The following is a 27,568-nucleotide window of genomic DNA, read 5'->3' on the forward strand; positions in this document are numbered from 1 at the left end:
AAGTACAAAAGTCCTGACAAACTTGATCTTCCAGATGTCCTATAGAGGTTAGTTTAACAATGACAAATAAAGAATTGCCATTATTTACTGTACAATCCTAGCACTTAGAGGCACCAATGAATGATCAACACCATAGTGTGCTAAACACTTTATAAAACACGCGGTAAAAAGACAGGTCCTCCCTCTAGATTATCACGATGAGTAGTCCTGTGGCACCTTAGAAACTAACAAAAATATATAGAATCGCCATGAACTTTTGTGGGTAAAACTCACTTTATAAGATGAGTTGGAGCGGAAAAAACAGACACCGAGATATATATATGTAACAGCCAAAGAAGTATCTGTCAATTGTAGGACCTGTGGATAATGAGGCTAATTAAGTGGGCTTGAAGTTTCCCATTCATAGAGTTTAATGTGAAAATGTGGATGTTAAAGACAGAAGAAATTGACTTTGTAATGTGCCAACAAGCCCAGGGTACCAGTATCAAAGTTGTAGATGAATTCCAGTTCTGCGTAGTCTCTCTATATTGGCTGATGAAATTCTTTTGTAGAAGAATGGCTACTTTTAAATCCACAATTGAATGATCAGGCAAGTTAAATGTTACCCTCCAGGTTTATGTGAGTAACCATATCTGTTGTCTGATTTGTGTCCATTTATCCTTTGGCCAATACACATGGCAGAGGGACATTGCAGGCACTTCATGGCATATATGAAGTGGATGTGCAGTTGTATGAGCCACTGATATTGCGGCTTATGTGGTTAGGTCCTGTGATGGTGTCACTTATATAGATGTGTGGACAGAGTAGGCAGAACATTTTAACCTGCCTGGTCACTCAATCATGGATTTAAAAGAAGCCATTCTGCTACAAAAGAATTTCACGAATCAATCAGGGTATGTCTACACTACAGCGCTAATTCGAACTAGCTTAATTCGAATTAGTTAATTTGAACTAAGCTAATTTGAACTAGTGCATCTAGACCTAAAAACTAGTTCGAATTAGCATTTTGCTAATTCGAATTAGCATTTCCACACTGAGTGGACCCTGAACTGAGGTTAAGGATGGCCAGAAGCGGTGCCAGCAGGGCATCAGATTAGGTCTTAGAGAGTGGAGCTGCTGTCTCAGGCTAGCCGAGGGCTGTGCTTAAAGGGGCCCAACCCCCACCCCGGACAGACAGTTCTCAGGGTTCCCCACTCGCTTGTCTACCTCGATGAGGGACAGCAAAGCAGTCCTGGCTTGGAGTGCCCTGAGTGCCCGCACTCGGCACATCAAAGCACTCGGCCATCAGCCTGGCTGCACTTGCCACAGGCTGCCATCCGGTGGGGATCAATCGGGGGGCTGCAAAAGAGCTTCCATCCCGAGGAGCCCACAGAGCCACCCCAGTCCTCCCCATCGGGGGCTCGTGCCCCATTCCTCCCTCACCTCCATCCACTTACCCCTCCCTAGCCCCCCTTCCTAATGTACAAAATAAAGGACATGTGTGTTCAAAAATAGAAACTCTCTTTATTTAACAAAACTGGGCAGGGGGGATTAACCTCTGGGGAGACTTGGAAAAGGAGGTGGGAGAGGGGAAGAGAGAAGGTGGGAGAGGAGAAGGGGAAACCTGGGAGGAGGGAGCTGGAAGGGGGAAGCCAGGGGAAGAAGGAGGAGGGGAAGTATCAAACTATGGTACGCCATATCTTCAGTACTGTGTACAGATGTGATCTCCTCACCCTAGAAAAGATGTTTTGGCCTTGGAAAAAAGGGCAACTAAAATGATCAGGGGTTTGGAACAGGTCCCATATGACAAGAGGCTAAAGAGACTGGGACTTTTCAACTTAGAAAAGAGGAGACTGAGGGGGGATATGATAGAGGTTTATAAAAACATGAGTGGTGTGGAGAGGGTGCATAAAGAAAAGTTCTTCATTAATTCCCATAATAGAAGGACTAGAGGACACCAAATGAAATGAATGGGTAGCAGGTTTCAAACTAATAAAAGAAAGTTCTTCTTCACAAAGCACATAGTTAACCTGTGGAACTCCTTGCCATAGGAGGCTGTGAAGGCTAGAACTAGAACAGAGTTAAAAGAGAAGTTAGATAAAGTCATGGAGGTTGGGTCCATGGAGTAGTATTAGCCAGGGGGTAGAAATGGTGTCTCTGGCCTCTGTTTGTGGAAGGCTGGAGATGGATGGCATGAGATAAATGGCTTGGTCATTGTCTTCGGTCCATCCCCTCCAGGGTACCTAGTGTTGGCCGCTGTCGGCAGACAGGCTACTGGGCTAGATGGACCTTTGGTCTGACCCAGTACGGCCATTGTAAGCTCAGGGCCGGGGGTCCCACTGGACCACCTTGATTTTCATGGAAACCTGCTCCTGGTTTTGCATGTGGCCTTTGGTGGCCAGGCTGGCAGCTATCCTGCCCTAGACGGTCGCTTTCCTGTGCCTAGTGCAGAGATCGTGGACGTTGGAGGCCTCCCCCCAAACCTGGATGAGGTCCACGATCTCCGCAATAGACCAGGCGGGTGCCCGCCTCTTGCGGCCCCGGGCAGGCTCCTGGGAGCCGCCAGCCTGGTTCCGGGAAGAGGTGGAGGGCTAGGTGGCAGTGGGTGGCTGGCTCATGCCATGCCAGGTGCAGGGTCTGCTGGCTGGGTGCTGGCAGGCTTGCACCTGGCACGGGCACCGTAGCCAGACCGTGCCCCTTTAAAGGCTCCGGGGCCGGGAGGGGGGCAGAAGAGTTTCCCTGGTTGTGCCCAGAGTGGCCACTAGGGCAAGCTGGGAAGGGCTAGCCTCCCACTAGTTTGAATTAAGTGGCTACACAGCCCTTAATTCGAACTACTTAATTCGAACTAGGTGTTAGTCCTCGTAGATGAGGTTTACCTAGTTCGAATTAAGTGCTCCGCTAGTTCAAATTAAGTTCCAACTAGCAGTTTGCATGTGTAGCGCCTATCAAAGTTAATTCGAACTAACAGCTGTTAGTTCAAATTAACTTTGTAGTGTAGACATACCCTAACAGAGAGAGACTGAAGAACTTGAATTCATCATCAAATTTGACACTGTTAACCTGGGCTTGAATAAAGATGTTAATTGGTTGGCACATTACAAAGCCAATTTCTCTTGCTTTTAACATCTGCATTTTCACATCAAAAGCAATGAATGGGGCACATCCAGCCCACTTAATTAATCTCATTACCACAGGTCCTACAATTGACAGGTACTTCTTTGACTGTTATATATCGGTATATCTTGGTTTCTGTTATTTCTGCTCCAGCTCATCTGACGAAGTGGGTTTTACTCACGAAAGCTTGCGATTCTACATACTTTTGTTGCTTTCTAAGGTGCTACAGGACTATTAGTTTTTAAAGTTACAGACTAACACGGCTACCCCTCTGAGATAGAGTATCAGTTTCCCTCCTTCTTTCCTTTGTTTTGTCTGTTTAAGCTATTTGAGGAAAGAACGGTTTCTTGCTATCTGTGCAAGCTATTGCTAGCCCAATGGAGGGGTGCGTCTGATTCCAGCTTGGGTGTTTGGGCCTCTATTAGAATACAGAAAGTCAGTGATACTCAATAGACAGAGGAGACCCCCCCCCCCAAGAGAGGAAGGAAGGATGAGGCAATAGTAAAGTAAGATACTAGTTGCGGTCACCTGCTCTTGCTGAGTCTTAAGCACAGACCAGGAAGAAAATGAGGTAGTGGCTTGGAGGGCATTTTCAGTTCCCTCTACTGGTCTAGCTCCTTTATTGGAGGAGAAATGCTGCTGCCTTACCCAGCTTGCTTACCTCGCCTGCTGGGATCCCAACGCTGATGTTTTTGACTGCCATGATCCTTCTCAGAGGAAGATGGTAGATCTTGGTGAGGCTCTGCAGTTGCACCACGTCGTTGTCTGCTTGGCCTGACTCAACCCGCTCACGCTCAGCCTGAACATCTTCGTCTTCATCAGCTTCCGGCAGCAGAAGCGGCAGCCTGCCATGCACTTTGTTGAACAGGAACCTACAGGCGTAGAAGCAGGCAATTTTCCTATCTGTTCAGAGGACTTAGGCCTTGTTTTCACTCTGCGGAAGATCAAGGCTTCCGCAATTGATCTTCCAGAGTTTGATTTAGTGAGTCTAGTTAAGACTCACTAAATCAAACTCAGAGGGCACCCCCGCTGGTATCCGGTACTCCTGCTTCTGTGAGGAGTAAGGGAAGCCACCGGGAGTGTTTGCTCCTGTCAACCTTCAGCTGTGGGGACACCACCATGCTCTGCTTAAGGTAAGCCAACTCTATTTATGTAGAATGCATAACTAGAGTTGTGTCCCTTAGCTGAGCTGCCGGGTCTACTGTAGACCTGGTCCTAGTGTCTTTTCAGTAAAAATGAAATGAGATCCTATTGTATACACTAGGGCTTCATCTAGACTGGCATGATTTTCCACAAATGCTTTTAACGGAAAAGTTTTTCCGTTAAAAGCATTTGCAGAAAAGAGCATCTAGATTGGTACGGACGCTTTTCCGCAAAAGCACTTTTTGCGGAAAAGCATCTGTGCCAATCTAGACGTGGTTTTGCGCAAGAAAGCCCTGATCGCCATTTTCGCCATCGGGGATTTTTTGCGCAAAAAGTTTTCAGCTGTCTACACTGGCCCTTTTGCGCAAAAGCATTTCCAGAAAAGGGCTTTTGCCTGAACGGAAACGTCAAAGCATTTGCGCAAGAAGCACTGATTTCAGACAGTAGAACGTCAGTGCTTTTGTGCAAAATCAAGCGGCCAGTGTAGACAGCTGGCAAGTTTTTCCGCAAAAGCACTTGCTTTTGCGGAAAAACTCGCCAGTCTAGACGCAGCCTAGTTGTATTATAAAATTCTCTCCTATTATTATTCTGCATATGATGCTTACAAATAAATGTTCTTTCTCTGCAAAGCTTTTCCTTGTATTCACCAAATGCGTTGCTTTTGCTATAGGGCCTACATCATGGCAGCTTTCAGTTCTGGTGACCGCTTTGACCATCAGAACGTGGGGAGCAGCCCCTGCATGAAGTGAACCCCAAATAAGCTTGGTCTCAACATTTCACAGCATACACTGAAGGGGCTCTGGATCAGCTGACACCGGAGCTACTCTTCCGGCAGACCCTTCAACATCCTGAGGCACCAGAGAGCTGAAACAGCTGCCCTTTGGGTCACCTTTCCAGCGGAGAATGGACTCTGTCAGCCAGGCCGATTCTTTTTGAAACTGAACTCACGGGCCTGTGCAGATGTTACAATACTAAATACCTCTCCCTTTTCCGATGTTGGGACTGTCCAGCATGTGCACAAGTAGGGCAGGAAAGCAATTCTAGATGCCCATAGACAGGCGGGGCATCCAAAAACGAAGGTGCACACATTTGCACTACTCATCACAAGCAGAGATAGGAACTGCCACCCGAGAGAGCTTGTGCGGTGTTGGCAAAGTGCTGTGTAAGTTTATAGAGCGATGACAAATACTAGTAATTGATAAGGATGACCGTGTCAGATCCCACCACTAAAGCACCGAGCTCTGTTTTAATCTACAGCCAAGGTAGGAAAATAGATGGTACTTACTCTAATATACCAGACCAGACTTTCTGAATCATCCCGTCACGCACTAAGAGCCGAATGGCAAAGAATATCGTGCCCTGGATAAACATGCCCAGCAGCTTGGAGCTTATGTGGTCCAGCTCAAAAGTTTTGTTGGGGTAATCCACACCATAAGCTTTCAAGAAGCCCATTAGTGCCTGGTGCTGGGACAATTCAATCAAGCCGTAGCCAAAGCAGAATTGTGGGAAGATCAGGAAAACGTGCCTCAAGATTTCAGCGAGATCGTGCAAGCCCTGGAAGGGGGAAAAAAAAGAAACACGAATGATCATTGTGACTTTGTTCTTGGGGAAAGCGTGGGATTGACTCCTGTTTGAGCTGATCGGCCTCTCTCACACCCTGGATGAATCATGAGTGAAGAGCTCCAAAATGGGTGGGAAAGTCACTGGGAATCGGTGCCCACCCCGTTAGATGCTTTGGAATTGGAGAGTGAGCACCCCCCCGGTCGGATTTCCAGGTTTCTAGGCTGCTATTCCCGCCGCTTTGCACAGCAGCCAGGAAGGTGCCCTGAGGCCACGGCTGGGAATTCTCCTGGTGGAGGGACGCCCTCAGTGAGGTAACGCTGAGTAAGCAAGTTGCAGGCTGCAGTTCTTCATGCAGGTGGGGATAAAGCCATCCAGCTGCCCTAGCACATCGGTTCTGCTTGTTCAAGCAGCCCCGTGCCCACTGTCCAGGAGACACGTTTCGCCTGGGGAGGTGCAGGAGCGGTTTTCCAGCGAGTGCGTGACAAATGCATAGCATAAGCCAAGAGTTTGGTAAACAGGTACTGCCTGACAGCGGGACAAAGATGGATTCCAATTTTTTTTAAATCAAAAGATTGTCCTGGTAGTAAACAAAATCAAAGTTTACATTTTAACCAGATGGATTCTCCAAGGCACATGGGAAGCAGAGATGTGAAAGAGCAGTGCTCGACTTTAGGGAAACATCAGTGCCTTGGAGTCACTTTTCCTCGGGGCTGAGGACAGACTTCACTGGGCCTGGGGCAGGAGCCTAGCCGGGCCTCAGGAGGAAGGGGTGGAGTCCCAGGAGGAAGGAGCAGGGCATCAGAAGGAAGGGGCGGGGACCCAGGAGGAAGGGGCAGGGCATCAGGAGGAAGGGGTGGGGCCCCAAGAGGAAGGGGCGGGGCCCCAAGAGGAAGGGGTGGGGCTCCCTCAGCCAGCCCTTCAGCACTACATGAAATGCCGCTGCTGAGGCAGTGGTAGTGACGGACAGGAGGCCCGGGCCTTTTTAAATCACCAGGCCCCATGGCAGCTCCCCACTTTGCCTCCCCTCTGTTGGCAGCCCTGCTTTTCCCGTTGTGTGGGCAGGAATTCAGCGTATTCGGCACTTGTTTTACATTTAGATGGCAGAAAGTTTAACCCTGGGGGCACTGAGATTTAGTAGTCAGGCTCAGTAATTTGCACTGGAAGAACTTACTATTATTAACACTCAACACAACCGTCTTTCCCAAAAATGTGGGCCTGCATTCATTCCCTGATCTCTCCCACATGCATCTGTTTTTCATCCTCCCGGATCTCCCATCTGCCTCTCTCTCCACTCCTGGTTCCTAACCACAAGTGGGGAAAATTAAATGGACAAGCAAGAGTCTGACTTGCTCCATGTTTTGGCAATAGGAGACCTCACCAGCCCTTTGACCTGCCTTGAAACCTTGAAAAAATGCAAGTTCAGGGTTGTGCTCCAAACCCCATTGAGACCAATAGGGAAAACTCCCGTGGACTTCAATAGCCTTTGACTCAGGCACTTGGCCCTGACCTACACTAGGACCTTATTCTGAAATATCCTCTCCCCCGCCTCCAAGTCTGAATTTATAAGCGGTGCGTTCACACTACCAAGCCCGTTATTTCGAAATAACAGGCTGCAGAATTCAAACTCTGTTCTCCTGCTTTTCATCAGGAGTAACGCTGATTCCAAAGTTGTATGTCCGAAATAATGTTAGTGTGGACACTCTGATGCCGCTAATTCAAACTAATTGGCCTTCAGGAGGTCTCTCGCAGCTCCTCCGTGCTTCCTGGGGCTCTAGGTCCAAGGTAGCGTGTCCATATTAATAGAGCCTACCTCGGACTAATTTCAAGACTTCCCCATACCGAGGACACGCTACTTCAAATAGGTTAAATGAGGAGTTATTAGGTCGAATTTAGTCATTTTAAAATAGTTTCCTAGTGTAGACATGGCCTTGGAAACCAATCAGTTTTCTAAGAGTTAACACAGGGCTTAGTAGTCCTGTTTAAAATGGGATACATTAATTAAGACATAGCCGGGGACTTTAGTGCATGCCAGCAGAGTCTACCCGGGCCAGGACCAATGCACCATGTAGACAAGCCCAAAGTGACAGTGAGCTCTTACCTGATCACCAGCCTTTTCTTGGGAAAGCAGAAACACCACCGAGTGAGTAATGATGGTATTAATGCCAAAGGACAAGTTGATGCTGACATAAACGATGAAGGCCATTCCCGTTTCCTTGAAGATGCCAGCCAGCAAGTACATCCACGAAAACGTTGCGTATCTGTAGAACACCAACCGCAGAGAGAGAAGTAAAGTGATTCTAAGAGTGGCGAAAGCTGCCAACAGAAGAATTCCGCCTCACGCATGATACACAAGCGGGTAAAGTCACTGTCGCAATAATAATAATGCCTATTTCTTATGTAGCACCCTTCCTCAGCAGATCTCAGAACTCTACACCGCTTTTTAATCTCACAACCTTGCTGTGAGGGAGAGGAGCATTTTACAGTGGAGTCATAGTGACTCACCCAACATTAGAGAAGACGTCTCTAGTGGAAGAGGGACTTGAACGGTGGTGGCCCTCAGTCATGGTCTGGGCCTTAACCTCCAGACTGACCTTCCTTCTACTCTTGGACTTGGGAATTTGAAAGAGAGGAGGAAAAATAGAAAATCTATCTGGTGGAATTGGAGGGAAACGTTGATGAAACGTAGTCAAGGCAAAGGAAAAAACTCTTTAACCAGATCAGCTAGGGGCAAAGTCTTGAAGATCTTGTAGGCCTGACCTAGCTCAAAGTACAAACAAAAACTTTGTGGGAAGATTCAAAACCAGTCTGGCTTCTTCATAGAATCGTAGAACACTAGAACTGGAAGGGATATAGAGAGAGGTCATCAAGTCCAGCCCCTTGCCCTCATGGCAGGACCAAGCACCCTCTAGAACAGGGGTCAGCATGGCTCTTGAGCCAAACATGGCTCAATATGGAACCAAATACGTCATTCCAAAAATACATGCAACTTTTAAAATTCAAATGAAGAAATGAATTCACAATTTTAAACACACATAGTTACTCATGTCCAGCTGGTCTTTTCTGGTCTGTTTCCTCTTTAACCAGAGATTGGCCAGCTGGGGGACTGCGCTTGTTTAAGGGGCTGGCTGTGGGGGACATGTGCGTGCTCCAAGCTGGGATAGGGAGAGGGGCTGGAGGTGGTAGATGCTTCCATCTGGCCACGGTGGCCTGGCTCCAGCCTCCATCTGATGGCTGTGGTCTGTCCCCAGCTGCCAGCAAGGCCCCAGTCAGGGCAAACCCCCCTCTGGCCACAGCGTCCTGTCCCCAGCCCCAATTCTTGGGCAGGCCCTGGAGTCTGGCCCCTGGAAAGGCTGGTGGTGGCCCCCCTCCTGCTGTGGAATAGGTAGGAGGGGAGGCCACAATCCAGAAGCAGCGATCCTGGCCCAGCTCCTTGTCCAGCTACTGTTGCCTGGGTGCAGCAGCTCAGCCATGGCCAGGTAAGGTAATCCCGCCCCACACACAGTCTACTTCCCACGCCCAGTACCCTGCCCCTCCCACACACCCCTGAACCCCGATACATCCCAACCCTGACTCCTGCAGCACCACAGCCACAAACTGCACCCCCAGAAGTCCCGTGAAATCAAGGCTGTGAGTACAATGGTTCAGTGATGCGGTTCTCATGTCCATTATCAACCATAGTAACTCATCTAATATCAGGTGTCATCACAGTTTCAGTCATGCAAATGGGCATTGCTGTTCGGAATGTCAAACAAGACCTGCCGGATGGGCGGCATGGTGGCTGCAGCAGTGCTCCTGTTCCCAGCCGCTGTTGCTGCCCAGCTGATCCCAGGACAGATGGGGACTCGAACCCCCAACCCCAGGCGCTGGAGGATGATGGCCACTGGAGGACCCACCCCACCTGCCTACTTTCAGGAGCTGCCTTATCCTTCCTTCAGCGGATGCCGGCTCCCGCCCTCGGGAAGTGGGTGGTGGCTGCCCAGCTACCAGAAGAGAGTCCCAAAGCAAGCCACCTTCCCCACCCATGCCCTGCCAGCTGCTGCCCTGGAGAAGCAGGCTGCCTTATCCTCCCTACCACACCTCAGTCCTGTGCCCTGAGTCCATCAGACACCTGAACCCCCTGCCCTGCGCCCTTTATCTACTCCTACCCAGACTCCTGTACCCCCTCCAGGGCTCACGGTGGCCACTGGTGGGCATACAGTACAATCTGCCTAGAGAGGAAATAAAGACAAGCACAGCCAGGCAACTTTTGCCCCTGCCAGGGTGTCCTAGGTCTCTGAACCTCTAGTGTCTGAGCTGCCACCTTGGGTTCCCCTCTTTCAAGAACAGGGATAACGGTTCTTGCCTCATCTCCCCCATGGCTTTTGACGGCTACCGAGTTAAGGGTTATCACGTAATATCTGTATGCAGGAGTCAGCCCAGCCTCTCCAATTCTTACATAAGAACGGTCATACTGGGTCAGACCAAAGGCCCATCCAGCCCAGTGTCCTGTCTGCTCACAGTGGCCAATGCCAGGTGCCCCAGAGGGAGTGAACCGAACAGGTAATGCTCAAGCGATCTCTCTCCTGCCACATCCATCTCCACCCTCTGACGAACAGAAACTAGGGACACCATTCCTTACCCATCCTGGCTAATAGCCATTTATGAACTTAACTTCCATGAATTTATCCAGTTCTCTTTGGAACCTCGTTATAGACCTAGCCTTCACAACCTCCTTAGGCAAGGAGTTCCACAGATTAACTATGCACTGTATGAAGAACTTCCTTTTATTTGTTTTAAACCTGCTGCCTGTCTCTGGCCCCGATCCTTGGGCAGGCCCCGGTGCCTGGCCTCTGTCTGGCCGCAGGAAGGGCTGGTGGTGGCCCCCCGTCTGCTGTGATACCTTTGGTTCCCCTTCCTAAAACAGGGATAATGGTTCTTGCCTCATCTCTTCCAAGAGACGGGTCTCCCTGGAGCAGTGACGGTAAAGTCATGCAGCTCTGTTCCTGGCCCCAAACCCTACGCAAATTCCTGCCTCCCTCCCATGAAGTCCTGTTAAAGTAAACCGAGCCACACACTCACCCAAACATCATCATGAGAAGATAGACAGCCAGTAGGTTATTATTATTGAAGAAAGCAGGTATTTGGAAAGCTGAAATAACGCCTATTGAGAGTGTGACCGGGACCGTGAAAAGAGCCTGTGAAATGAAATGGAAGGGTGTGTTATAGGCAGACTAATTAATATCCTAATAGAATGACCTGCACCTGGTACAGGCAAGGGAATGACCATTTTGCCCTAGAGTCCATCAATGGGAGTGGAGAATAAATTATCTGAGGCCCCCTAGAGCATCCAAGCTTTGAACCCCAGGAAGCATGAGCATGCAAGGCCCGGGTGTGAATGAGAAATGCCCATGCCGTTCCTATTACGGAGCCACATTCGGCTTTTTATAACACTACGTCAAGCCAAGGACCTGTGGAGCAGCAGCCTCCGGAGGTTCCGCTTTCCCCGACTTCGGGGCTCCAGAGAATTAACTGTCAGGTGTTCACTGAGAAATAGCCGCTTGCTGAGACTCCGGATTAGTTTCTGCCTGCTGAATATTGATTGCAGTGAGAAGGCTGGGGCAGTTTCGACAGGCTCATTTAAAAATCTGCAGTAGCAACCGGGAGCATAAAAGCAGAGGCAGGTGAGGTGTCTGAATAGTGACTCACTTAGTACCTCAACTGAGCGCCCCAGGAAGCACGGGGAGTAATTACTTGAATGACTCTGAGGAGAGGCTATTTGGAAAAAGCAGCCCCGGAGTGTCCACGCTGCTGCTATTTTGAGATAAGTGTTATTCTTCGTGGAAAGCAGGAGAACAGATTTCAAAATAAGCCATCATGTGGACGCTCTGCTTGTTATTTCAAAACTAGCCAATTAGCCCGTCATAAGACGGGATTTTCAGGTCTCTCCTCCACGTCGGTCTTCTCTCCTGAGCCTCCAGTCTCTCGCTCCATCTCTCTCTCTCTCTCTCTCTCTTTCTCTCCTCCGCCTCCTGCCTCTCTCTCTGTCTCTTTCTTTCACTTCTCCTCCCCCTCCTGCCTCTCACCCAGGGGACCGTGGAGCCCAAATGGCCGTTTAGGCGCCGCACTCCCCGTGCTGCATGAGGGGTGCGGAGCCCAAATGGTCGCTTGCGCCGCTTGCTCCCACACGGCGGCCCGGCTGAGCAGCGCAGAAGTCAGCCGAGCGCCACGGCGGGAGGTGAAGGGGGGTGGGGCGGTGACGTTCACAGCCAGGGGGCAGGGCCTGGAGCCGCTGTCATGCCGCACGTCACCGCCCCATCCCCCTTCTCCTCCCGCCGTGGCACTCGGCTGACTTCTGTGCCGCTCAGCCAGGCAGCCACGAGGGAGCAAGCAGCGCAAGTTGCCGTTTGGGCCCCGCGCTCCCCATGCAGCACGGGCCGCCCAGAGGGAACAGCCAGCATTTCAGGCAACAGCGCCCCCCAGAGGGAACAGCCAGCATTTCAGGCAACAGCGCCCCCCAGAGGGAACAGCCAGCATTTCAGCATTACAGACTCTCAGACATTGGGCTACTATTTTTCAAAATAAGGGATATTAATAAGTCTGTGTAACAAAGTTTAAATACAGAAGTGTGTGTGTGTGTGTGTGAATCTTGTTCTTGGTGTATAAAAGTTAAGTTATTTACCAGATCGTAGATGAAGTTAGTCACCCAATAGATGGTCACACTAATGCCTGAAATATGCTGCAGTTGCTTTGCTTTGGTTTGATGTTCTTTTACCACGTACAGCACAAAGCTGGCTGTGGTGATGGAGTAGCCAATCAAGATAGACATGGAGACTAGGATGTCAAGTAAGCTACTGAGCCTGAAGAGAAAAGGGGAAGAAAGACAGAGTCAATGTTCGATCTCCCTTATTTAGAAAGCAATATTCATAGCTAACAGCTAACCCCGCCCCTTCCAGGATCTGATGCTGCCAACATCTCCTGTTAGTTGTGGATGCCCAACAGACCTTCCAACCGGGGGTGGGGGTGGGAAAGGGGTCATTTCCTTGGGTCCTGATGATTCAATGGGCCTAAGCCACTACCACAGGAGCGGCAGTGTATGGAGCTGCGGGCCCTTTAAATCACCGCCGGAGCACTGCATGACACGCTCCAGGCAGCTGTGAGGGCTGTGGGGGGCCAGCATGGCATGTCCCAAGGGACTGCCGCTTCCACCTGAGGCCCCACGCCTTCTGGGAGCACAGAGCTGGCCTCCCCACCCACACTTTGCCCATGGATCCGGCAAGTCTATTTCCCTCCCCGCCACTCAGGCTAATAAGCACTATGGCTTGCAGAAAGACTATGCAGGTTCCAGCCCTAGGACTGTGATAGCAGATTGTTTGGAAAGACAGAGGGGAAAATACGTCCTTGATGTCCACAGCATCCCCACATTTATAAGAGATTCTGGGAGGAAACTAAGGAAAATCGCTGGCTCTGTGGCTACGGGGGAGAAGAACAATTGGAGCATTCAAAAAAGTTGTGTGTCAATTCAGGTGGTTCCTGATTTCCAGGCAGCGGTTTTCATTCTATGGCCACTCAATGAATCAGAGCAGCAGGTATCAGTGCCATTAAGCCTCTTACATGACTTGTTCTTTACACTGCCCTCCGGGATAAGGGTGACTCACAACGGAAATACCTAGGAAAAGAAGAGACGTCGTTTAGAACATGTATGACTAAGATTCCTGTTGGGCATGGAGTGGGTCATGCCAGCTCCAGAGGACCAGAGGAGGTGGCTTCCGCTCTCACGCTGCCACCGATTGCTGGGGGCATCTTAGGGAGAAGTTTCACAACTGGCATTGATTGTTTTGAGTGGCTCTCCCAGGGTGTGTCTAGTCTGCATCCCTCTGTCGACAGAGGGATGTAGATTAGGCACATCGAAATTGCTAATGAAGCAGGGATTTAAATATCCCATGCCTCATTAGCATAAATATGGCCGCCGCTTTTTTTCGAAACAGAGTTTTTTCGAAAAAAACGGCAGTCTAGATGTGGATCCCTTTTTCGACAGATCCTGTAAACCTCAAAAAATGAGGTTTATTGGTGAGCTGTACCATACCCGATAAGTATTTTCCTGGGTAACCCAATGTGGAAGAATCTTTCACACTCCACTGGGTCTCCAGCCTTCCAGCAGATACCAGAATAAGCTTCAGACAACACTGCTCTTGGTTAGGAAGGTATATTTTCTGATGAGAAAACTGAAATTTAACAGTTCTGCCTTGTGAAGCTAGAAAGAAGCGCCTGGACCACAGAAAACAGCCAATGCCTGGCCATTGGTCTAATGGTTTGTTTCTGCCTTGTGTGCAACTCAGGTCTTTCCCAACCAGATTCATAAATTCAGGGCTGGTACAATCAAATGGAAAACGGTGATAGGAATTCTCCGACCATAATGTGGTGTGCAAAGTTCCGTCCAAACCTTTGGTTTAAACACTTCTCTTAGAAAGCCAGCTTCTAGCCCTTAATATGCATATCACATATGAAGGATTTTTGCTCTGTTAAGATGCAGTAAGAATCTATTTATCCATGGCACTAAGATAAAAAATATTCTGGGAGTACAAGGACAACCAGAAATGGATTAGAACCCACAACGTAACAAAGTCAACTCTCTTATAAGTCCTGTGGCACCTTAGAGACTAACAAAAACATATCTAGCATCATGAGCTTTCATGCACAAAACCCACTTCCTCAGATGAGTTGAAGTGGAATTATTATTAGTCTCTAAGGTGCGACAGGACTACCCGTTGCTTTTAAAGTTACAAACTAACATGGCCACCCCTCTGAGACTATCGGCCTTGGTTATTCTCACTTGTACTATGACTCCTGTTACTCTAGCAGAGTGCTGTAAAGGGGCTTTGGGATGAATCAGAATAGGCCAATAGAGCTATTTTCTCCATAATGCACACACAGAACAGCCTGTTTTGAGGGAACAAGACTGAACTCCTCTGGGAGAAAAAAACATTTGTCACTTGTGAAACGAGCCACTAGGGGGAGTGCTGGGAGTGGATGAGACGGGCTGGTGCTGGGAATGAAATGCTAACGGGCGTGTTCTGAGGAGAATTCTAGAATTCATGGAACGGGGTTCGTCGCAGGCCAAACCAGGCTCTGCTGCATGCCTGAGGGAGTGACGTATTTTAAAAAGTTTAAAAAGTGACTGGATACATGTCACCTCAGGAAGAGAAGCAGAGATAAAATTTCTCAATGGCTTAAATGACTGCTTCTTGGAGCAGCTAGTGCAGGAACCCACAAGGGGAGAGGCAATTCTCAATTTAGTCCTGAGTGGAGTGCAGGATCAGGTCCAGGATATAATCGTTACAGGACCGCTTGGGAATAGTGACCATAATATAATAACATTCAACATTCCTGTGGTGGGAAGAACACCTCAGCAGTCCAGCACCCTGGCATTTAATTTCAAAAAGGGGAATTACGCAAAAATGAGGAGGTTAGTTAAACAGAAATTAAAAGGCACAGTGACTAGAGCCAATCCCTGAAAGCTGCATGGAATCTTTTTAAAGACACCATAATAGAGGCACAACTTAAATGTATACCCCAAATTAAAAAACATAGCAAGAGACCTAAAAAAGAGTCACCGTGGCTTAACCACCATGTAAAAGAAGCAGTGAGGGACAAAAAGGTATCTTTTAAGAAGTGGAAGTCCAATCCTAGTGAGATAAATAGAAAGGAACATAAACACTGTCAAATCAAGTGTAAACATGTAATAAGAAAAGCAAAAAAAGATTTTGAGGAACAGCTAGCCAAAAACTCAAAAAGAAATGAGGACAAATAACAAAATGCGGACAAGGGGGATCCAGTATGCGGACAAGGGGGATCCAGTAGATATAGTATACTTGGATTTTCAGAAAGCCTTTGACAAGGTCCCTCACCAAAGGCTCTTGTGTAAATTACATGGCCATGGAATAAGAGGGAAGGTCCTTTCTTGGATTGAGAACTGGTTAAAAGACAGGAAACAAAGGGTAGGAATAAATGGTAAATTTTCAGATTGGAGAGGGGTAACTAGAGGTGTACCCCAAGGGTCAGTCCTGGGACCAATCCTTTTCAACTTATTCATAAATGATCTGGAGAAAGGGGTAAGCAGTGACATAGTAAAGTTTGCAGATGATACTAAACTGTTTAGGATAGTCAAGACAGAAGCAGACTGTGAGGGACTCCAAGAAGATCTCACCAAACTGAGTGATTGGGCAACAAAATGGCAAATGAAATTTAATGTGGATAAGTGTAAAGTAATGCACATCGGGAAAAATAACCCCGACTATACGTACAGTATGATGGGGGCTAATTTGGCTACGACAAATCAGGAAAGAGACCTTGGAGTTATCGTGGACAGTTCTCTGAAAACTTCCACACAGTGTGCAGTGGCAGTCAAAAAGGCAAATAGGATGCTAGGAATTATTAGGAAAGGGATAGAAAATAAGACCCAGAATATCTTACTGCCCCTGTATAAAACTATGGGACGCCCACATCTTGAATACTGTGTACAGATGTGGTCTCCTCACCTCAAAAAAGATATTTTGGCCTTGGAAAGGGTTCAGAAAAGGGCAACTAAAATGATTAGGGGTTTGGAACGGGTCCCATATGAGGAGAGGTTAAAGCGACTGGGACTTTTCAGTTTAGAAAAGAGGAGACTGAGGGGGGATATGATAGAGGTCTATAAAATCATGAGTGGTGTGGAGAGGGCTGACAAAGAAAAGTTATTTATTAATTCCCATAATAGAAGAACTAGAGGACACCAAATGAAATTAATGGGTAGCAGGTTTAAAATTAATAAAAGAAAGTTCTTCTTCACACAGCGTGTAGTCAACCTGTGGAACTCCTTGCCAGAGGAGGCTGTGAAGGCTAGGACTATAATAGAGTTTAAAGAGAAGCTGGATAAATTCATGGAGGTTAGGTCCATAAAAGGCTATTAGCCAGGGGATAAAATGGTGTCCTTGGCCTCTGTTTGTCAGAGGCTGGAGAGGGATGGCAGGAGACAAATCGCTTGATCATTGTCTTTGGTCCACCCTCTCTGGGGCACCTGGTGCTGGCCACTGTCGGTAGACAGGATACTGGGCTAGATGGACCTTTGGTCTGACCCAGTACGGCCGTTCTTATGTTCTTATGTTCTTATGTTCTTAGTTTGCCTTGGGGAGAAAAGCGATCAAGAGTTCTCTCTGTTTCTCCGCAACGCGCATAGTTACGTGTTTTCTTGAGTCCTGATTGCAAGGCGCATGGATGTACAAAACCCTCTCGCAACATCAGCTTGTTGTGACGGCCACAACGACGGCTTCAGAGGCTCGAGGCAGTCGTAAGAAGACTCCGCAGCTTTGCCCCCTGCGGTACCATTTACACCTGAGAGCAAAGCAGGTGCAAAATATTTCCAGCCTATAGGGCAGCATTTACCACTCGCTTTGGACTAGTGTCAAAGGCCATGCAGGCAGAGGACTGCTGGCCCTGTACGGGCCGATATCTCCGTGGAAAAAATGAGCTTCTTAGGCTACGCCATAGGGAATGCTGCTCTCCACTCTTCCGGTGAAGGAGACTCCGCATCGCTGCAGAAAGCCGCTTTCCACATTCTGTAGCCTCCCATGCTCTGGGGTGAGTGTTGTACCCTCGATGAGTGATGGCCAGAGCCTCTGGCAAATGCTGTTTTGTGGGGATGGATTTGTAGCAATATCCATGAGGCTTCTCTTTAATAGACTTGATGGATGGCAGAACGAGGAGCAATGGTCACATGTTGCAGTGTGGGGGGGGGAGGGGTCTAGCTTGGATATTAGAAAAAAACCCTATTTCCCTAGTAAGGTGGTGAAGCACTGGGATGGGTTACCTAGGCAGGTGGTGGAATCTCCATCCCTAGAGGTTTTTAAGTCCCAGCTTGACAAAGCCTGGGTGGGATGTTTGAGTTGGGCTGGTCCTGCTTTGGGCAGGGGGCTGGACTCGATGACTCCTGAGTCTCTTCCAGCTCTAGGGTTCTATGACTTCTGCAGCATAATGCAATACGAAGAGAGACTGCACTGAATCCCAGAAGGTCAGTTCCAAGCTCCAGAGAAGTTCAATGGAAAACAGAACCAGTCTCCACGACTTTGTGGACCTGGAAGAGGTTAAACTAAAAGTTTTCAAACTTTAACACTACATCTGCACTGCAGAGTTTTTGTGCAAGAACTCGCGGAGAGTCCACACGACAAGCATGTTTTTGCACAAGAAAAAATACAGTAGATCGTTAGAAGACAGGGCCTTTTGTGCAAGAGTTATCCCTCTTTCCAGAAGAAATAAGCCTTTTTGTGCAAGAGCTCTTGCGCAAAAAGGAGTGTGTGGACGGACAACAGGGGTTTCTTGCGCAAGAACCCTCTATCGGAAAAAGTACAGGTGCTCTGATGGCCATTCTGTGAATGGCCATCAGAGCTTTCTTGCACAAGTGTCCATGGCAGTGTGGATGCTCTCTTGCGCAAAAGCACATCTCTTGCGGAAGCCAAGTAATAGACGTAGTGTAGACGTAGCCCAAGTGCCTAAAATTATGCAACTAAATTAACATTTAGGCAATTAAATGGCCTAGCTTTCAAGGGGTGCTGGGAAAAACAGTCCACTGTTGCCATTAAATTCAAAGGGAGCCGAAAATCAGGTGCTTAACTTTAGGCAGTTACAATGCTGTATAAAGATGCTGGTCTCCGTTTTATGTGCTATAGTCAAGACTCTGCACCAATGACACATGGACTGGTGCGATTTTATTTGCAGTTCATTTTAGGGAAAACAAAAGGGGAGTCATTCAAGAGCAATATTTTTCTTACAGGATTCAATGAAAATCTCCAGTTGCTAATAGCGATGGACCAACAACTCAAAAACGTTTTTCTTCAGTTAAAAATAAAGGCCATCTAGTCTAACTAATCTGTTAATGCTGCAGAATAAAGTATTTTTTCCTTCACTGCAGCTTAGCCTAGAAGTCAAAATTTCCATTTCAATACTTTTTTTGTGGTGTTGGAGAAGAGGAAGCCCCATAGACATAAGTCGAAAGCTATTATGATTTGCTTGGTGACAGGGCAAAAAGCTCCTTTTATGTATTTCTTTTTTTTTTTTAAATATAGGAAGTTTAAGTCAAACCTCAAAAGCAGGATTGGCACCTCTTTCAAATTGCTGAAATGACTGTGCTTTTATCTGGCCATTTCAATGGTTCTTAAATTGTCATTTATTTGTCACAGCATCAAATGGCTTTCAGCCGCCAGCAAACTACAATGTCCGTCCAGTTGCATTTCAGACCAGCTGACAAGTCCTGTTAAGCTTTACTCATCAGTTCCTTTTTCCCCTCTATTCTGAGTACCTGTTTCTTAGAGGAACCTGGGAATTATCAGTCTGGTCATTTATATCTGTCATTTCCAAAGACAAACAGAGCATACGAGATGTATTGAAAACATTATAAAATCTTCCCACACATTTCCATCAGAAAATGCCATTTTTTTCAAACCTGAAACTTTCCATGGGAACATGCCAGTTTCACTGAATTTTTGTTTCAGAGGGAAAAAAGCTGTAAGGTTGAACTTACCAGAAGGGAAAGGTTTCAATTATTATTTTTTTCATTTACAAGTTTATTTTCTATTATAACTTTTAATATAAAATAAAAAGTCAGAGAAAAGCTCTTTAAATTAATTTTTTTTCAAATTGTTTTTGGTTTAAGTTCATCTCACCGGTTCATGACAATCCAAAATGAACACAAATGTGGCAGTTGTCAGAATTGCCCCAGGAGAAAGATTCTGAGTTTTGAGTTGCTCTCACTAACATAGAAGACCATTTCCAGAAAACTTAGAGGCAAGGTAGGATAAAATGGCTCTCCGAGGAGAAATCCACTTTGGGAAATATGGTTCAACTGTCCTTCAATTCAAAAGATGTCATTAATTTTAGTCCAAAAAGGTGCATCTATACTGCACCCTTAGCTCGAAATAAGCTACGCAATTTGAGCTAGGCAAATTACGTCGTTTATTTTGAGTTCATTTCCAAATAGCTTATTTTAAAAATTTGGTGCTGTGTAGACAGCGCCAAATTTCAAAATAAACCACTCCTCCGAAACATCCATTAATCCTCGTGGAACGAGGTTTACAGGGACATTGGAATAGTGCACCCGTTATTTCGAAAGCTATTTTGAAATAACGGGCACGCTGTCAAGATGCAGAAAACGCTATTTCGGGATATTAAAAGTATCCCGAAATAGCGCTGCTGTCTAGACGCACCCAAAGTGACCTCTTTGCCACATACATTCGGCATGTCCTTACTTTTAGCATTGCAAATCACACCAGAAATAAGGAATGGTGATGCTGGGGCTGCAGATATTTGTTCATGTTTAAAGGAACAGATCATGCCGCACTTTGGGTTCCTTGCCGAAATAACAGTGTTGTGTCTCTCATTTGGGGGCTCGGTCTCCCCCCATGTCCCACGCTGGGGCCCTTGGTATGTTCAAAGGTGCTTTTGTGGGGGAACCCTGTGACTGCGTCTCCCTGGTATCTCAGCTCTCCAATCATCTAGGAGGGGAATGTTTCTCAGCCCCCGCATACTACCACTCTCTCTCTCCATGGGCCAAACTGCTGCACAGTCATGAGGGTGGCCTTCTCCGAGCCCAGCCGAGGCTGAGCACAAAAGAATGAGGCTACAAAGAGCAGCGGATCCTCTGGTTCCATCCAGGGTTGCCCCCACCTGTCCTCCGGCAGCCAGGGAGACCCCGTGGAACAGAACTTCCCACTGCACTATTGGACACACAATTGCAGATCTAAAAGTAGCCATCCTGCAGCAAAAAAACTTCAGGACCAGACTTCAAAGAGAAACTGCTGAGCTACAGTTCATCTTTAAGTTTGACACAATCAACTCTGGATTAAAGAAAGACTGTGAATGGCTCGCTAACTACAAAAGCAGCTTCTGCTCTCTTGGAATTCACACCTCCAGATCAGCTGCTAGAAGTGGGCCTCATCCTCCTTGATTGGATCCACCTCGTCATCTCCAGCCTGATCCTGGCCTGCATATTTATACCTGCCTCTGGAAATTTCCACTACATGCATCTGACGAAGTGGGTCTTTGCCCACGAAAGCTTATGCTCCTACACTTCATTTAGTCTATAAGGTGCCACAGGACTCCTCGTCGCCACTGCACTAGGGGATCCCAGGAGAGGGGGTTCACAAGCCAGGGCAAGAGTCACCCCTTAACAACTACATTGGCCTGGGACCTCCTGCTGGGGAGATGGCCGGTGGCTCTAGGCCACACTGCTGCAGCAGCAAGGGGCTGGAGCCAATCAGTATATAAAAAAGGAGAGGGCTACCAGCAGAGTCCGTCTCACTCAGGGATTTGCTCCCGCACTGAGATAGCTGGGCCCCACTGACTCAAGGGGGCGGGTGTTTCAGATGGGGTGGTGAGGGCCGTTCCTAGAAACAGATGTGTTACACTGACTCTCTTCAAAGGAACGCGAAATGAATCAGCACTACCAGGACTAAAGACATTGTCCCCAATGCTTTCCCCTCTGGTTTTAGAGGGGCTAGGATTTCCCCCAGGGGATACATTCCCTTCCAGTTCAAATTGGCACCGCTCCATTTTACACCAGGAATGAATCTGAATCATTTTCTCCCTGCAGAGGGAGAACTAGGATCCCTTCAGTGAGGGTACCAGGAGATGCTTCAAGGCGTGGTTAGCACCTACCGTATTCGGAAGACTTATTTTTCGGCACATTTGCTCTAAGAATGAAGTTGTTGAGGCTGTTGAGGTAGGCTGGAAGGCTGTGATATCCCTCTGGGTTATACCACACCTGTACTCGATTGGGAAACAAACACAACAAGTGGAAAATCGTTACCAACAACTCTGGTTTCTTCCGTTTGAACCGACGAATGCCTCCATAATGGATATCTTAAAAGGTAGCAGTAAAAACATTTGCTAATGCCAGGCAATCAACAAATTAAGGGACAGTGACTCAGTCATGCAGGATTCTGGTTTGTTAGCCTGGATCCTACAAGGCGCCTAAGCATGTGACTGGTTCCGTCCATTTCTAGAAGGTTTAGTGCAGTTGCCTTCACGTAGATGAGGATGCACCAATTGCTAATGGTTTATGTTAGTGGTGCTTGGGACACTAAGGGTATATCTAGACTACATGGCTCCGTCAACAGAGCCATGTAGATTTGTTTGTTCGGCAAAGGGAAATGAAGCCACGATTTAAATAATCGAGGCTTCATTTAAATTTAAATGGCTGCCCCGCTTTGCCGATTAGCTGTTTGTCGGCAGATCGGGGCAATCTGGACGCTCCCCTGTCAACATGAAAGCCCTTTATCGACCTCCCCGGTAAACCTCATCCTACGAGGCATAACGGGGAGGTCAATAAAGGGCTTTCAGGTCGACACTGGAGCGTCCAGACTAGCGCGCTGAGCCGACAAACAGCTGTTTGTTGGCTCAGCGCAGCAGCCATTTAAATTTAAATGAAGTCGCGATTATTTAAATCGCGGCTTCATTTCCCTCTGCCGATCAGCCTAATCTACGTGGCTCCATCGACGGAGCCATGTAGTTTAGACGCACCCTAAGCAAATGAACCCTTTGCTTTTCCACAACAGGTGCTTTTGCTTTTCAGCAATGTCAGTGGCTGGTATTTTCAAAGAGGGCTTTTGAAGTGAAGAGCACACCCGGCACCTAATTGCTACAGGGTAGAAAACTTTGTGAAAATAGCACCTGGTAATTTAGCAGCTGTGTCCTCTGTGATAAACTCTGCTCTCACTTACACTGGTATAAATCCAGAGTACCTGAAGGGAGAACAGACTATGGGTTTGTCTTCATTATGCGGAAGATCAACGCTGTTATGATCAATCTTCCAGTGTTCGATTTAGCGGGTCTAGTGAAGACCTGCTAAATCAAACTTAGAGGGTGTGCCCATCAGTGCCGGTATTCCTGCTCCTCATGAAAAGTAAGGGAAGCTGAAGGGAGCATTTGCTCCTATCGACCTCCCACTGTAGGGACAGCGTGGAAACTCGACTTAAAGCATGTCAACTCCAGCTTGGAGAGGGTCCAAAGAGGAGTAACAAAAATGATTAAAGGTCCAGAAAACATGAGCTATGAGGGAAGGCTGAAAGAACTGGGTTTGCTTAGTTCGGAAAAGAAGACTGAGGGGTCAACATGATAGCAGCTTTCAAGTACCTAAAAGGATGTAACAAGGAGGAGGGAGAAAAATTGTTCTCCTTGGCCTCTGATGACAAGGATAAGAAGCAATGGGCTTAAATTGCAGCAAGGGAGGTTTAGGTTGGACATTAGGAAAAACTTCCTGTCACGGTGGTTAAAAGTGGAATAAATTGCCTAGGGGGGTTGTAGAATCTCCATCACTGGAGATATTTAAGAGCAGGTTGGACAGACATCTATCAGGGATGATCTAGATGGTGCTTAGTCCTGCCATGAGGGCAGGGGACTTGACTCGATGACTTCTCGAGGTCCCTTCCAGTTCTAGTGTGCTAGGATTTTATGAATGGTCCTGCCAGCAAGGCGTGGCCTTTCACTGCGCCATGTGGGTCGCTGAGGTAGGTGCACAAGGTTGAAAGGGAGGAGCCGTCGGGGACTGTTCACACAGAGGAGCGCTCCGCCACCCAGGAGGGAGGAAGCCTGAGAAACAGACAGCTTTGCACCCCTCATGCTACCTCTTATGCAGAGTCATCTGTCTGCAGAACTGAGTGTAGCGAGAGTAGAACAAACCTCTTCATTTTACATATGTACATGCGATGCAAATATGTACGCAGATCAATGCGGGAGGACTTTGTAATTTTTTTGCAGAATGTAATGCCTACTTAGGCCCTTCCTTCCCACTAGGCCTCCTCACAACCTGGGCGGGGGGGAAGGAGGGGAACCCAAACAAAACCAGGCTAGGCGAGCCGCCTCTGGAGCAAAGCTTCAGCGTTTGGGGAGGGTGCAGGCCTGCGGATGTGTAGATTGGGGGTCAGGGCTGTGCACATCCGTGGTGCAAGCAAGAGTAGCAGAGTTAGGGCACGCGGAGGGTTACAGAGTCACTCCCTTCCCAATGGACTGAATTCAGTTCTTTCAGTTCCCTTTCCTCTCTTTCATTCTCTGTGTATTTCCTCCTGAGGAACGGTAACCTGCAGGAACGCTGTGGTTACTCCGCAATGCCCCTCATACAAACAAGGACATTCCTCTTGCTTCACTTTGACTTAGCCGTGGGACTCTCAGGCGCCTGCCCACTCAGCCCTAACTTGGCCCTACGAGGCATCCGTTACCTTAGTTAGCGTTCTGTTAGCCGGCACTGGAGTGATATCAAACTTGAGCTCAGTCGGTAAGGGCAACCCGAAGCTCCAGCCGCCGTATCTGCATGGGAAACAAGACAGGGAAAGTGTCAGAGGGGGAGCCGTGTTAGTCTGTCACTGAAAAAAACTTTAAAAACAACAAATAGCCCTGCAGCTCCTGGGAGACTAACAAAACACGTAGATGGTCTCATGAGCTGTCAGGGGAACAACCCACTTCTTCAGATGGATGGAGTTAAGGGGTCCAGGGACAAATAAATAGCAGAGAAAGAGAGGGGATCGGGAGGGAAAGAGTAGGGGGAAAAAGGGGGGAAATTTTTCAAAGTGTCCATGCTAAATGAGGCTAATAGAGTGAGCTGTAAGTACCCAGTACTTAGCCACAATGACATAAAAAGCTAAGTACCGGGTACTTACAGCTCACTCTATTATCCTCATTTAGCATGGACGCTCTAATAGACCATTTTCCCCCCTTTCTTCCTTCTCTTCCCCCCCCCCCCCCCGTCCCCTCTCCTCCTCTATTTATTTGTAGCCCGGACCTCTTAACTCCATTCATTGGAAGAAGTAGGTTGTGCTTACGAAAGCTCCTGAGACCATCTACATGTTTTGTTCGTCTCGAAGGAGCTGCAGGCTAGTTGTTGTTTTTGCAGGTAATACAGGGAAAGGCACTATTGTTATTGGGAAAATGCAAGGCCGGCTCCTTAGCAGGCGGAAAGCACGTCAATTCCTCTGAAGTCACCGGAGGTGCATCAGTTTCTCTTGGGGCCTCTAGGCTCTGTACAACGAATGATTATCGCAGGTGTCCATTGGATTCACACAAGGTCTGGGTGGGAACAGGATTTGCACCAGTATTTCTAGCATGGGCCAGTTAATACTGCTGCAGGAGCCTTCACTTTTACAAAGAAAGCAACCAGAAAGCAAGGCAGCGAAGTCCTGATCTGTGTTCATGTGTACGATTCTGAACTGCATTTTGGCTGCTGCCGTCACCTGATTTTGCTACTCTCTTCACCGGTGCAATTCCACATTTGTTGGATGATTTCCATGAAAAATAAACCATTCCCTTTCCATCAATACGGAGAGTCGCTTTTCCCGTGACTCCTTTAACTGCACATTTACCTTGGCACCCTAACACTTCACACATGCAAACCCGCCATGTGCTACACAGTGCCGAATGGCATCAGGCCCTGATTTAGCCAAGCAGCTTAGAATCTTGGACTGAAGCATGCACTAACCCTCGGTGCAGTGAAGGATGCATTTAGAGTGAAGCTTTGCCCCCCCCCCCCCATAGAGACTGCACTGAATCAGAGTTTACATGCACAGTTTCTGTACAAAATTTGCTTAGAACATAAGAACGGCCAGACTGGGTCAGACCAAAGGTCCATCTAGCCCAGTGTCCTGTCTGCCAACAGTGGCCAATGCCAGGTGCCCCAGGGGGGAGGAACACAACAGGTAATTATCATGTGATCCCTCTCCTGTCATCCATTTCCAGACAAACACACGTGAGGGACACAATTCCTACCCGTCCTGGCTAACAAGTATTGATGGACCTAGCCTCCATGAATTTATCCAGTTCTTTTTTGAACCCTGTTAAAGTCCTGGCCTGCAAAACATCCTCTGGCAAGGAGTTCCACAGGTTGACTGTGCACTGCATGAAGAAAAACTTTCTTTTGTTTGTTTTAAACCTGCTACCTATTAATTTCTTTAGGTAACCCCCTGGTTCTTAGGTTATGGGAACAAGTAACTAACTTTTTCTTATTCACTGTTTCCACAATAGTCATGATTTTACAGACCTCTATCATATCCCCTCTTAGTCTCCTCTTTTCTAAGCTGAAAAGTCCACGTCCTTTTAATCTCTCTTCATATGGGACCCGTTACAAGCCCCTAATCATTTTTGTTGCCCTTTTCTGAACCTTTTCTAAAGCCAATGTATATTTTTGAGATGAGGCGACCACATCTGTACTCAGTACTCAAGATGTGATCGTACCATAGTTTTATATAGAGGCAATAAGATATTCTCTGTCTTATTCTCTAACCTTTTTTAAATAATTCCTAACATTGTGTTTGCTTTTTTGATTGCTGCTGCACACTAAGGGTGTGTCTAGACTACATGCCTCCTTCGACGGCAGCATGTAGATTAGCCAGATCGGAAGAGGGAAATGAAGCCGCGATTAAAATAATCGCGGCTTCATTTAAATTTAAATGGCTGCCCCGATCTGCCGATCAGCTGTTTGTCGGCAGATCGGGGCAGTCTGGACGCGATGCGCCGACAAAGAAGCCTTTCTTCATCGGCACAGGTAAGCCTCGTGAAACCAGGTTTACCTGTGCCGATGAAGAAAGGCTTCTTTGTCGGCGCATTGCGTCCAGACTGCCCCGATCTGCCGACAAACAGCTGATCGGCAGATCGGGGCAGCCATTTAAATTTAAATGAAGCCGCGATTATTTTAATCGCGGCTTCATTTCCCTCTTCCGATCTGGCTAATCTACATGCCTCCGTCGAAGGAGGCATGTAGTCTAGACACACCCTAAGTGGATGTTTTCGGAGAACTGTCCACAATGACTCCAAGATCTCTCTCTTGAGTAGTTGTAGCTAAATGAGTCCCCATCACATTGTATGCATAGTTGGGATTATTTTTTCCAATGTGCATCACTTTAGATTTGTCAACATCAAATTTCATTTGCCATTTTGTTGCCCAGTCACTTAGTTTGGCGAGATCTTTTTGAAGCTCTTCGCAGTCTGCTTTGGACTTAACTATCTTGTGCAGTATCAGCTGCAAATGTTGCCACCTCCCTGTTTACCCCTTTCTCCAGATCATTTATAAATAGGTTCAAAAGAATGGGTCCCAGGATTGGTAATGGGGTATTGGCCAGTTTCTTTCCTTGAATTCCTAGATTGGTCAATGGCTCTTCTTCGAAGTCTCACCATCAGCTCCCAACTCTTCCCTCCCACACAGTGCTGAAAGGCTGCTGCTGCTTGAATTCGAGTGTGGACCTTGGCAGAAATATGGGGAGGGGACATGTAACCTGGCATGCCCACCCCTATGTATTGTCTCAGGAAGATGTGCCACCAGGTAGCAGGAGAGGTGGGTCAGTCCCAGGCAAAGAGGGCAGAAAATGGTGGGCAGGAAGGGGAGAGTCAGTCACCCTCCCTCTCCCTGGTGTGAGAGAGCCATATGGGCATGTCAGGTACAGGGGTGTATGTGTCACCCCTCCCCATGTGAACCGTAAATCCTTAAAGATAAGAAGGTAAATAAAAATAATCCAGTTCCTCAGCATTTCTATTTAACAGGGGCTCAGTCAACTCGATGTTAATCTGGATGTTTGTAATTCTGACTGATTACCGTTCAACCCACGTGTATGTGAGTAATTTTAACAGGTGTCCCATATCCAGGAGAGGGAAATATGACCACCCTGACTGTAAGACAGGTGCCCCGCCTCTGGCCTTCGCAGAGCGTTCAGTGAATCCAACACTGGGTCCCACCACGCTTGAAAGAAAAACCGTCCCAGGCCTGTAGCAATTAGTCCCATAGGGC

The 27,568-nt window shown here is 47.6% G+C and overlaps 1 protein-coding gene across 1 annotated transcript in view; it reads right to left on the bottom strand.

Annotated features, from left to right (window-relative positions):
• ABCA12 (ATP binding cassette subfamily A member 12) overlaps window positions 1-27,568 on the bottom strand; it is a 129,239-nt gene that overhangs the window by 17,737 nt on the left and 83,934 nt on the right. Inside the window, exons 39-46 of the mRNA XM_075933955.2 lie at window positions 24,018-24,105; window positions 21,460-21,565; window positions 13,390-13,444; window positions 12,458-12,635; window positions 10,858-10,973; window positions 7,898-8,057; window positions 5,522-5,790; window positions 3,755-3,965 (exon numbers count right to left, since the gene is read on the bottom strand). Of these exons, the coding sequence (XP_075790070.2) occupies window positions 3,755-3,965; window positions 5,522-5,790; window positions 7,898-8,057; window positions 10,858-10,973; window positions 12,458-12,635; window positions 13,390-13,444; window positions 21,460-21,565; window positions 24,018-24,105 (1,183 nt within the window). The remainder of the gene's footprint in view (window positions 1-3,754; window positions 3,966-5,521; window positions 5,791-7,897; window positions 8,058-10,857; window positions 10,974-12,457; window positions 12,636-13,389; window positions 13,445-21,459; window positions 21,566-24,017; window positions 24,106-27,568) is intronic.

Source organism: Pelodiscus sinensis, chromosome 7 (assembly GCF_052426305.1).
Source record: "Pelodiscus sinensis isolate ZL-2025 chromosome 7, ASM5242630v1, whole genome shotgun sequence".
In the NCBI taxonomy this organism is placed as follows: domain Eukaryota; kingdom Metazoa; phylum Chordata; order Testudines; family Trionychidae; genus Pelodiscus; species Pelodiscus sinensis.